This window comes from Xiphophorus maculatus, chromosome 9 (assembly GCF_002775205.1).
Source record: "Xiphophorus maculatus strain JP 163 A chromosome 9, X_maculatus-5.0-male, whole genome shotgun sequence".
NCBI classification, from domain to species: domain Eukaryota; kingdom Metazoa; phylum Chordata; class Actinopteri; order Cyprinodontiformes; family Poeciliidae; genus Xiphophorus; species Xiphophorus maculatus.
Genome location: NC_036451.1, coordinates 1027811 through 1040305, shown reverse-complemented (window position 1 = coordinate 1040305; position 12495 = coordinate 1027811). Strand labels below are relative to the sequence as shown.

At 38.4% G+C, this 12495-nt stretch overlaps 1 protein-coding gene across 7 annotated transcripts in view; it reads right to left on the bottom strand.

Moving 5' to 3' along the window:
• Positions 1-664: 664 nt before the first annotated feature.
• Positions 665-12495, bottom strand: part of szt2 (SZT2, KICSTOR complex subunit) — a 182570-nt gene continuing 170739 nt past the window's right edge. For all 7 annotated transcript variants that reach the window (XM_023339641.1, XM_023339646.1, XM_023339644.1 and 4 more), the window contains 7 exons: positions 8908-9121; positions 7762-7939; positions 7534-7656; positions 4696-5212; positions 3392-3502; positions 1586-1654; positions 665-1487 (listed from right to left, as the gene is read on the bottom strand). In XM_023339641.1, the coding sequence (XP_023195409.1) occupies positions 1344-1487; positions 1586-1654; positions 3392-3502; positions 4696-5212; positions 7534-7656; positions 7762-7939; positions 8908-9121 (1356 nt within the window). In that variant the 3' untranslated portion in view covers positions 665-1343. The remainder of the gene's footprint in view (positions 1488-1585; positions 1655-3391; positions 3503-4695; positions 5213-7533; positions 7657-7761; positions 7940-8907; positions 9122-12495) is intronic.

Here is a 12495-nt window from a genome sequence, read left to right as displayed (position 1 = left end):
ATATTTTGTAAAGTTGGGCTATTTTGTTAATAAATTCTCAGACTTGATTAGAAATAAGCCTGCCAGTGGTCATTCCTTGTGTAAAGAGTTAAACTAACAAATTGTAATGTTAATAATTTCATTAGCAATAATTATTAATCATTACATAAGCCAAATATCGATGCAAGTTCTGATTTCTGATTCCCCACAATTTTGATGCCACCATATTAATTTGGTTCTAGAATTAGGTTTCTAGAATTCTGACTCGACATTTTCTTATTGAACTATCTGTCACCTGTGTTATACAGAGTTTGCAGTAGAGGCTCAACAGCACTGAAGTCCACCCTATGGAGGTTTGGTGCTGAGGATTTGTAGCAATGCCTACCACCAAGTTTCAAAAAGACTTGGCAGCTGGAGGCTGGGAGCTATCAGAGCTATGTCAGCGTCTCATGAGAAAAGGAGTCAGTGGCTATGGATAAAGAGAACAACACTGCAAGAATTGATCACCCTTCACAGGCCAGTGAAACGGCTAAAACACTCAGTGACCCTGACGTATACTGAAGATGTTCCTACAAATCAACTTTTGTGAAGATGTCATCCTTCATCAACCCAAGTATCCATTGGTAGGTACCTGAACATGAAGGATGTTCATTAATCTCATCTTGTGTATAAAAAATGGAAAGCATTTTTAGAAGCTAAATCTTTAATTTTATTTTGAACAATTAACAATAACCAACTAAAAAATGTTCTCCAGTTCAGATACTACTTACTTCACTGTCTTGCTAAATTCACCTTTTTACAATTCTGCATAACGTGTTGCACATATACACAATATACAGTACATGAATGAGTTAGTGCAGTGCTTAGAATACAGTGAGGTTCTCATGACAAATGTGATAACAGTACATTTTTATAGACTCAGGCAGAGCAGAGAATGTTATCCTTTGGTCTGTTTGCTTTCCCACTGGTCAGTGTGTCCGACAGCCTTCTTACTTATGGCTAGCTTCATCTTAGCCTTGAAACTGTAAGATGAGTACCAGGTCACACTCATTCCTTCTCACAGACTACAGAAAAATCACTGATAACTCAAACTGTCACTAAAGCTAATACTGATATTTTCTTACCTCACTGATTAGTAAACCTACTCATTACATCAGGTTTAATTACGCAAAACTAATTGATTCTGCCCTCCAGGCATTTAGAAGAACAGAAGAAGAAAAACAGATAAAGGCACTTCATGGCACCAATATGGCAGTAGGACTTATGTACACACATGTCTCTGATATTTCCTAGCATTTCTTGGTGTAATAGAATATATGAATGATGTCATAAAGTACTTATGCACATGAGTTTTGCTGTTAGTTTTATAATAGTCCTGTCCAGAGGTTATAGCAGGCAGTGTTGATGACAGATTCCAGATGGTGGTACATAGAGACCAGCTGAGGAGGTGGACTGCTGCTGGCCTGAGGCTGGGACGGCAGTGGTTCCCGAAATACAACCTTTAAGCTCTGTAGGATCAAGGCAATTGAAAAGAAAACACTTCACATGAATCAATTTTGAACATGAAAATGATCAGCAAAACAGTCTAATTGGTTTAATAACTTACAGTTTTTCCTGCTTGGGCGTCCAGAAAAACCAAAACAAAACAATCTGTGAACTTCTGGTTAAGGACGGCCTTTAAAAAGATAACAGACATGGATCTAAATTAGCCAGACAATCTATACTCAGACAAACACTTCAACCTCATCCTTTTACCATTTACATAAATGACTATGTTTACATGGTTGTTGTGGCACTGGTTTGGGTACAATGCCTAAAATCATTAACAATATTTATCTTTAAAAAATAATTGTCATTATGAAACATGTAATAAAAATACATGGACTTTCCTTACCAACATTCAGTCACACAAAACCATCGCACATAACCATGACATTAGATCTAACACTAGCTGGCATTAATGCCCTGATGGCGGTTATGGTATAAACTGTTTTTCAGTCAGTTTGTTCTTGCTTTTGTATGTTCAGCTGTTCAGCAGTTAGAACAAATTGTACCCATTGTGTTAAGAGTCTTTTCAATTATTCCTGCTTTTTTGAAGGCAGTGTAACCCGTGGAGTTCTTCAAGAAAAGGCAAAGAGCAACCGATGGTCTTCTGAGTAGATTTTATGATTCTCTGGAGAGTCTTCCTCTGTGCAATAGCACAGAGGAACTTTCAATAGATCTACTTTCAATAGATCATCGATGGAAGGACACCAAAAGTTTTTGACAAATGTAATTTCTCCTGAGGACTCTCAGGTAATAAGAATCTCTGCTGAGCGTTTGTTGTCACATTAGCTGTGTTTACTTGCCAGGCCAGGTTGTTCATGATAATGTGGCCTCCAAGAAATGGAAGGTTGACACCTTCACCTTTTTTGCTTCTAAAATCCACTTTGAGCTCCTTGGTCTTGGCTGTACTAAGACCAGCATGGTGACTGTGAGCGTTGTCAGTTGCTCCACCCTGTTCCTGTAGGCAGACTCATCCAATCAGGAGGTGAGACCCACTACAGTTGGATCGTCCACAAATTTAACAAGGGTCATACTTTAACTGGCTTAGTTTATCCTTAACTATTTCCATAGTTATGCTGCCACAGGCTACTGGAGTATAAATGGACCAATTTTCCTCACTTTCTTCTTCTGGTACTCACCAATTTGCATTATTTGCTGTTATTTTAACTGTATTATTTTTCTTTTCTCTCCATTGTATTTCTCCTCATATAGCTGGTCTGATGTTCCGTTTGGCTGTGATTCTTTCCTGGAGGAGGGCATCATGCTGCCATCAAGTCATTTGTTTCTTCTTATACATTTTGCTCTCTCTTCTCAAACCCCCAGTCAGTTGTGTCAGATGGCCACTTGTACTGAGCCAGGTTGTGATTCTGCTGGAGGTTTTGTCCTGTTAAAGAGGATTTCTTCCTCTCCACTGTCACTACATGCATTCTTGGTATGAGGCATTTTTGTAAAGTCAATGTCACAAGTTACTGTCACTACGTGCTCATCCAGGAGGAGTGAATGCTGCAGATCAATGACTCAATGCAATATATGCTGGGTTTCTTTATAGAGAAACTTTTTAAACTACTTTGAAAATGAATTGAGCATACTTTACAGTTAGATAACTAGGATCAATGGGAATGTATGTATGACTGAACTGATATGATTTTTGAAAAGTGCTTTGAAATGACATTTGTTGTGAATTGGCGCTATACAAATAAAACTGAACTGAACTAAGTTTATGCTTAATGTTGGGCCAATTTTAAAGAAAGTCATAGTTTGTAAAATCAGGAATAATTACACTTCAGCTGACAAGTAAAAAGTACAGTTTGAAAAACATTTCTCAACATCTCTCAACATTGTGTTAATGCCGGGTCATTTTACTCACCAAATACTGGATGCCATTATCGTCAAAGTGTCTGCAGCTCTGAGGGAATCGACTGAGTAGAACTTTAATCAGACTTTGGTACCATGCTGGACTCATGGTTAGGAAATAATCCTGCAGTGACACAACAGTTTCCTATCAACCATGTGACATGATGTGTGTGACATTATAGACCATTCTGACTGAGTGTGTTAATTCAGTCAGAAGGTTTTGAAGTTATTTTAATAAATCTTCTGAAAAGATAGTAAAAACAGTAAAAGAGTAAGGAGGATGGAGACTTTATAGGATTCTGTTTGCATGTTTACGTTTTTACTTTCTTAAGTTTTTGATATTTTAATCGGACTGCAATTTATTCATATAACATGTTAAAATGTATTTTGAAAGTTATTGTTTTAATCTATACACACACATTCACGAACTCGAATAAAGTTAAGGAAATGACCTTTTTAGGTCATCTAGTGTAGGAGTAAAAAGGAACTGGACATGGTTGTTTGAGGTCATTTCTGTGTTGACCCATAAGGACTCATACATAGCTGTGGTCCAGTGCTGTAACGGTAGAATATTTCTCTATATATATTCTTATGAAATATTTTTGCTTTAATAAACTGGATGGTTGATTTTAACTCTGCTTTCTGATTATTCGAGATGATCTCTCCCGAAAAAGAGTCTGTGTGCAACACAAACTTATAAAATAATGTAACCAGAAAGGAAGTTTTGTGTTGCATTGATTTCTTCTGCAAAAGGCCTCCACATTACTTGTAATTCCATGATACCTTTCTTGTCATACAATGTTCTGGATGATTTTGTGCATACAATGGTAAAATCAGCAGTTCCTATTACCCCGTCAATACTCTGCTCCTGCAGAGCCCCTACAGTCCCTGACAAAATCTTTTGACTCACTACTCTTGGGGAAAGGACAACGCGTTAAACTTGAGAAACATGCATGTGTTTTTTATTCTAACCCTCCTCAACACTATGCTTTATTAGATCTTAAAACCAGTAACCAGAGATTTAATCTTAGACAAAACAAGGCATTGATTTTATAAACATATGAACAAGGTGGCAGGGAATGTTATTGTAAGAAAACATGCTAATCATGTTGCTATGTCTTTATTCTAAATGTTTATTAAATCTCACCCAATGGACCTGTTTGGGTTACACAAAAACACAAACTAACAACAATAAGGTATGGAGAGGTGTCAACCGTCACAACGCTTGACATGTTGTCTCTTTAATTTAGGAGATTTAGTCTGACTGGATTTCTCTAGTTCTTGACATTACTTTGTTTAAAGGGTAAATATTCTTACCAGCTGTGGGTCAATATCCCCCACTGAATGGCTCTGAACAGCCTCCAGCAGCTCCTCCAGTTCTGTGAATGACAGCTTGGCCAGCTTTAATTTGTCTACGGACACATGATCTCCATGGACCAGCCTCTTCCACAGGTTATCTCGGCGGCAGTGACCCATGGCCTGCTCCACACTGGCTTGGATCTGTTTGCGAGCCAGAGCCACCTCATTGTTGAGCAAAGGGAATAGAGGGGAGCTGTAGACCAGCCCCTGACACCCTGGCCCACCCCCCGTCAGAGGATAAAATTCATTGCCATCGCTAGGGGCTGAGATAGTGGCAGCTTCAGATGACCTTTCCTCCCACAGATCATGGCCATCTCCACTTGACCCAGTGCTCTCTGCTCGATCGCGGGGGAGCCGACTACCCTGCTCGTTTGGATCACGGTAGATCTGAGGGAGCTTCTTGAAGCGGCGCATATCAGCGGTGAGATGGGGGAAGAGCTCCCTTTGACTTGTCATGATTACATAGAATCGCAACCTGAACAGAAAAACATATAAAGGACAGGTTATTGAAACAGAAGGTTGAAATCCTTAAAATTGAATACGTTATACACCATTCAGCCATAACATTATGACTAGGTATTAAAATTCTATTATTCAGTCCAACCTTTGACAGTTACAAAAAACCAGCCAGACACCCCTACTATTGTTTATAGCCAGTAGTTTAAAACAGTTAAGCAGACTGAGCAAAAATAAGAAGTTAATTCTATGTTTAGATATTTCAACATAGATCTGTTTGTTAGATTATGGACCTATTACAGAATAGGTCCATAATAGGACCTATTCCTGTAGGTCCTAATTATGGACCTACAGAATAACCAATATGGATAATCATTATGAATAATGATAAACAACAGAACTAATCATGATATACAACAGAAATCATGGATATAATATAACGGATATTATACATGCATACACATACTGTACATGCAAATAATATATAGTGGCTTGCAAAAGTATTCATACTCCCCTTGATCATTTGCTTATTTTTGTCACATTACAACCAGAAACATAAATATATTTTATTGGAATGACCAACACAGAGTGTTATACAATGGTGAAGTTCAAAGAAAATTATACGTGATTCAAAACCTTTTTTACAAATAAAAACTGAAAAGTGCAATGTGCAACTGTGTCTATCTCTCTATATACATAGATACTTGTCTTTTTTCTGCTTCTCCGTGTGCATCTTTATGTTAATGAGGAGAGCTGCCTTCTATGTTCAGCTCCTCTACTATTGGCCAACAGGACAAGTCGAAAAAGGACAAGCAGAAAAAGGAGAGGAGGCAATGACGAAAGAAGGACAACACAAAACAAAATATCTACTTTTCTTGACAAAAACGCATGCTTAGGGGAAATGAAAAAGAAAATATATGCATTTCTTGACAGAAACTCATGTGTAAGGACAAGAAAAAACTAAATATATATTTATGGTTTTATTTCTTATTATGTCAGTTTTGGTCCTCCATAGTGAGGTTCATAGCTGGGGAGGCACTGACTTAATCATAATCATATTTACAAATATAGAGCCCCTGCATGTTATTGTTTACATAAGGAAATTTCGCGCATGCGGACAAAGCTGGAGGGCAAAAAGACTATTCTTTTACATGTCATCCATAGCCGCACTGCCGCGGCAGAATAATTTCGTTAATTCAATCGAACTTGGATATGTAGGTATTATTAATTTCGTGCTGTGCTCCACAGCAAAGGGAAAAACCGTTAAAGTACAACTTGAAACCACGTCTTTCTCGCCCTCTGAATCAGCGCAGCTACGCGCAGACTTGTTGCCATAGCAACTGACAACAATGCCACAAAAAAAAGACACTCAAATATTTCCCACACAAAGAGCAGAACATTCAGTCTGTTGCAGTAGTATGGTTTTAGGCTTAATGTTTATTTTGCGATTATTAATAAGTGATTGCTGTGGTAATAGGAGAAAACTCTACATATATCGCTGCACTTGACTTTTTTTTTTTTTTCCTTTATTTAATCAGGTAAACCCCGTTGAGATCTAGATCTCATTTTCAAGAGGGACCTGAAACAAACTTCACTCCTCGGCGGGGAATCGAACCCCGGTCTCCCGCGTGACAGGCGGGGATACTCACCACTGTACTAACGAGGAGACTTTACTGTATGGCATAGTATGGCTAGTTCACTGTTACTGTCTCTAACTCTGCAGTTGTGGAGTCAAAATGTCTGGGATCATGAGCGCCCCCTGCCATGAGGCAAGAGAACTGCCTGCCTCACCTCGAATCTGTTCTTTGCCGTTTATGATCGCTGCTCAGCACACGAAACACGTAACACACACAGTTGGTGACAAAAACACTGTACATTATATACATAAGCTAAATTATGCAAAATCAGTTCATATATTAAATGTTTTTTAACTATTTTGTTGACGACATGCAGACAGGAGGAGCATGCTCCCATAGAAATGGCAGCCAGTGCAGTTAGAGAGAGGTTGCGCAATCGAAGGAGAGGCTCGGCTCGCTGCTGCCTCACCAGCTGCGCTTCCAAGCATTTGAATGGGAAAATGCAAAAACTCAGCGATTTTCAAGAAAAAATAATCAGAATTGGTTAAGCTAAATGAAAAATAGGTACTTTATAGTACAAACCACAGGGTGAAAATGGCAATATAAATTATTTTATCATTATATATTATTTTTCCATGATGACAGGTGAGGCTCTGCCTCAACTCCCCTGACTGCACGTCAGGGGAGGTGACGTAAATTTATATAGTTCTGTCAGTATGACATATATATATATACATGTAGCTGTTCTATTGCTCATTATTACCTTAGCAAATGTCTCTCCCCATCTGACTGCTCCTCAAATGGAACAGCATTGTGGCACACTACCAGAGACACGTCAAAATCATCATGGTGGTGGAGGCCCTCCAGGTCCTTGTAGGAGCCCGAACTGCAATGTGAAGCAAAATCACAAGAACAGACAGAACGTTTCATTAAAATTGGTCAAACATAAACAGAGGTGGTTTATTTAGGGTTTACTGGGATGTGTTTTGACCTGTTCCACAGAGCCACCAGTGCATATTCATGGAGGTCAGCCATCCCTTTTTTGTTGTCAGTAGCAACTGCAGTCTTTGACATGCGGAGAGGCTTCATGCCGTAAGTGCTGGTGTGTTCAGTGATATAGTTGTAGAGCTGGTGAGCTGTTATTATCCCCGTGGAGACTGAAAAGCTTCCTTTATAGAAATATCAAAAAAATATGTAAGATATTTACGCTGTTTCATTTTAGTCAAAGCCTTAACATGTTTCAGGAATGTAACATGAAGCAAACATATTCATTACCTTCACAAAGGGTTAGTGACTCGAGAGAATGGGAGGGTTTAAATAATAACAATAAAAACATTTAGGAACTTTTGCAATTGTTATGGCTATTAAGTATTGAAAGAAGTCATTCATATTTTAGATTTCAGTATCATTCTGACAGAACTGTAGATTCGGTCAGGAATCAAATGGCTTACATCAGTCACTTTACTGTGGCCATTATGAACCTCTTAAGAATCTAGTTTTTGCTGGTTTTGTTTTCACGCTGCCTGCAGACAGAACACAGTGTCTTGAAGAGGCCAGTGTGAAGAAAATGATCAGTGTATGGAATTTCCTGATATCAACTATAGATGGACTATTATTGCACCATTATAATTGTGGGCGTTTTTTGTATTGCGACAGAAATATGAGTTCTGTAGATAATAATTAAGTTTCAACAACAACGTTTGCAAAATGTTGTTGCAAACTTTTGTAAGTTGAAATCTAAAGAAGCAGTTACATGTTTTACAGTCATCTGAATTCCAATTAGACACAAAGCTAATTGGAATTATTAGCTTTGTGTCTTTGCTTTTAATTTCTTTGTTATTTGTTGGATCAGGACCAACAGCTTTATGTAGATCTATTACTCAAAGAATATTTTTGACAAATAAAATGGAAATAGTGTTTCATCAAAAAATTCTCACATACAAATTTTAATTATCTCAACCAAGTCCACTATAAAATTGTCCTTTGGAAAGATAGCTTTCCTTCTACACCTATACCTTAAGTAATGAACTTCACAAAATTCCACATCAAAATTACCTGAAATTTGGTGAATATAATTGAAAGATAAAGCAGTTTATTTATTCTGAAAGCCCTACTATTTACAGTGGATGTTAATCACCTTGAAAGATGTGATTGCGGCCAAACTTGGGAATATCTGGGTAATGGCAGATGAAGTCATCGAGAAAGTCCGTAAGCTGGTAGCCCTGGCGAAGTGTCATGTGGCATCCAACCAAGTACTGGTGAGCCACACGCAGGTGAAAGTCATAGCTGAAGGAGTGGACGTGCATCAGGTCCCGCACCTTATCACACTCCTCAGTGAAGAGCATGGACAGCTACAACAGAAGGGTGAACACAGCTTAAGACAAAGGAGGCCACAGAAGGACTTACAGTATGTTTCCTGCTAAATGAGGTACTTCCACTCCAAAATCAAATGGGATTTTGATACTGACATTAGGTTGTCAAAGTGCGATGAACTATGAATGATCATCAAATTATAAGCAACAAGTTGCCTTTTCAGTTGCACAGAATATTGACTCTACTTGGTCTAATTATGTTTTTAATCTCTAAGGCATCCTCCTGCATTACAAGATAGGATCAAAACTCAGGAGTGAATCATGAGAAACTCCTGCAGTCTGTCACAGGTAACATTAGGCATCCCATATGCTTCTTGCAGAAGACACTAGGAGCCAGTACTCTACAGAGAGAGAAAAATGGGATAAACCTACTGTACCTGCAGGCTGGGGCTGGGCAGACAACTTTCCTGTGTAAAACTAACACACAAGAAACTGTAAAAATAAACTAATTCATTTGTAACTAGTGGTTAGATGTAAGTGGACTGGGTGCTGGAAGATTGCAATTTGCTATATTGTATGCACGTGTTTTGGCTACCCTTTCAACTTGTAGTTAGTTCACTGAAGGAAGAAGAAGGAAAAATTTTAACCAAAAATGTACCACACCATGGTTGTGCAGAGACCATTGGAGGGGCAGGAAAGTTACAAAGGGGAACACGATTCTAAAACACCAGACAGCATGGCAGAAACCCACATTAATCAAGGATCTACTATTTAATCTCTATGTCACTCTCATCATGTGGGAACAATGCAAAGCAAATATAGTCTATGTTACAAAACTGGCACAAGGCAAAAAAAAACAACAAAAAAAACTCAGCACCTGCTTAGGACCCCCAGATCACCAGGGTCCCCAATAAATGCTTGAATGTAACATTCTCAATAATCAAATGCTAAAATTTTACATCTATGATTTATAACAATGCTATTCAATTTGATTTAATGGTTTCAGCAAAGATAAATAAAAAAATAAATTGTACATTTAGGATTAAATTAGAACCTTTATTCACAAACACATCTACGTTAAAAAGATATATATTCTTGCCTATAATTTGATAGTTAGATGGTGCAGTTCCTCCCCTCTTCCCTGCTGTGTCTTAATGACATGGAGGCAGAGGCTCTGAGACCAGTTCAGTCATTATTTGATCAAGGACAGCCAGATTCATTTATTTTGCTAAATTGCTATTTTTAGCTAAATTTTATTATTGAGCGGGACAGGCATGTCTCCTGATGCACAGATAAAAAAAAGTAAAATAAATAAATAAATAAAAACTACTGAGGGAAGAAAAAAAAAACTCAACAAAGAGCACTTGAGGCATCAATCATAAAAGGGACAGGAGACCAAAACCCCCTCTGCATGTGCCTGTACCACACAGTCTTGGTTTGTGAGAAAGTTAGATTTTTTTTAATATTCACACAACCCACTTTGTCTATCTGTTGAACTTACTGCTGCATTTGTACTGCAAAGTGAATTTGCAGTACACGTATAATGTTAGTAGAGGCAGCTGGCACTGTTAAAGAATATATTTACATTTATTGTAGGTACTGGTTTCAAATGTTGCATGTTAATTAACATTGAGATTTGTAAATGTATGTTTGTTGTGCCATTTGATTTCTTTAAAAGATGTATATTATTCACAGCTTTTGTCTCTTCCTGCATTGTTTTTTTTTCTTGAGATTATTGATCTGTATTTTAATCATGCAAATTAACTAAACTATTCAAAAATCCTAGAATTCACACAGTATTTTCTATTTTTATGTATGTACATCATTTCTAAAAAATAGATCAGGCATTGTACTAAAATTGGTAGTCTACTATGGGGGAATCTTTCTGCCATAATTCGAGAGCACACATTTTCAGTTTGAAAGCAGGACTTCATGTCTTTCTTCTCAAAACTTGTTAGGCTTGAACTCCAAACTTCTGCTCTCTTTCAAATATTCACTGCGCTTTCTCAAACCTTCTCTACTTGGATCAAAGTCTCTGCTTGCAAACCTCTCTGCTTGCTTGCAAACCATTTTCTGCTTGCTCTTGGAAAGGAAAAGTACCGTCGCCTGGCAACCTCTCAGCTAATAGAATGCAAGTGTTATACTGGGTGTTTGTAAGCACAAGTATAAAAAGTTTTGAGAACAAAAAACATGAAATCCTGCTTCCAGGCTGAAAATATGTGCTCTTGGATTATGGCAGAAAATTGTCATTTCAAAAGTTATCTTAAATTACAACTTTTTACTTGTGCGTAAGGGAATTTTATTTTCATATACAGCTACTTTTGTTTCAGTAAAATTGGCTATTCTATTGACAGATATACACTATATTGCCAAAAGTGTTTGTTCACTCATCCAAATCATCATGATCAGGTGTTCCAATCACTTTCATGGCCACAGGTGTATAAAATGAAGCACCTAGGCATGCAGACTGTTTTTATAAACTTTTGTGAAACAATGGATCGTTCTCAGGAGCTCAGTGAATTCTAGCGAGGAACTGTGATATAATGCCACCTGTGCAACAAATCCAGTCGTGGAATTTTCTTGCTCCTAAATATTCCCCTTTCAACCGTCAGCTGGGTTATAAGTAAACAGATATGTTTGGTAACAACAGCCACTCAACCATGAAATGGTAGGCCACATAAATTAACAGAGCGGGGTCGGCATAGTGCAAAGAGGTCACCAACTTTCTGCAGAGTCAGCACTACAGACCTCCAAACTTCATGTGGCCTTCAGATTAGCTCAGGAACAGTGCACAGAGAGCTTCATGGAATGAGGTTCCATGGTGGAGCAGCTGCATCCAAACCATACATCACCAAGTGAAATGCAAAGCATTGGATGCATTGGTGCAAAGCATGCTGCCACTGGACTTTAGAGTGGTGAAGGCGTGTTCTCTGGAGTGACAAATCGCCAAGTGTAAAGTTTAGTGGAAGGGGGATTATGGTGTAGGGTTGTTTTTCAGGAGCTGGGCTTGGTCCCTTAGTTCAGTGAAAGGAACTCTGAATGCTTCAGCATACCAAGACATTTTGGACATTTCTATACTCCCACCTTTGTGGGAACAGTTTGGATCTGGCCTCTTCCTCTTCCACTATGACTATGCACCAGTGCACAAAGAAATGTCCAGAAAGACATGGATAGAGAGTCTGGTGTGGATGAACTTGACTGGCCTGCACAGAGTCCTGACCTCAACCCAACAGAAGACCTTTGGGATGAATTGGAGCAGAGACTGAGAGCCAGGCCTTCTCGTCCAACATCAGTAGTGACCCCACAAATGCACTTCTGGAAGAATGGACAAAAATCTCCATAAACTATCCTAAACTTTGTTGACCTTCATCCCAGATTGAAGATGTTCTAGCTGCAAAGGGTGGACCAACATC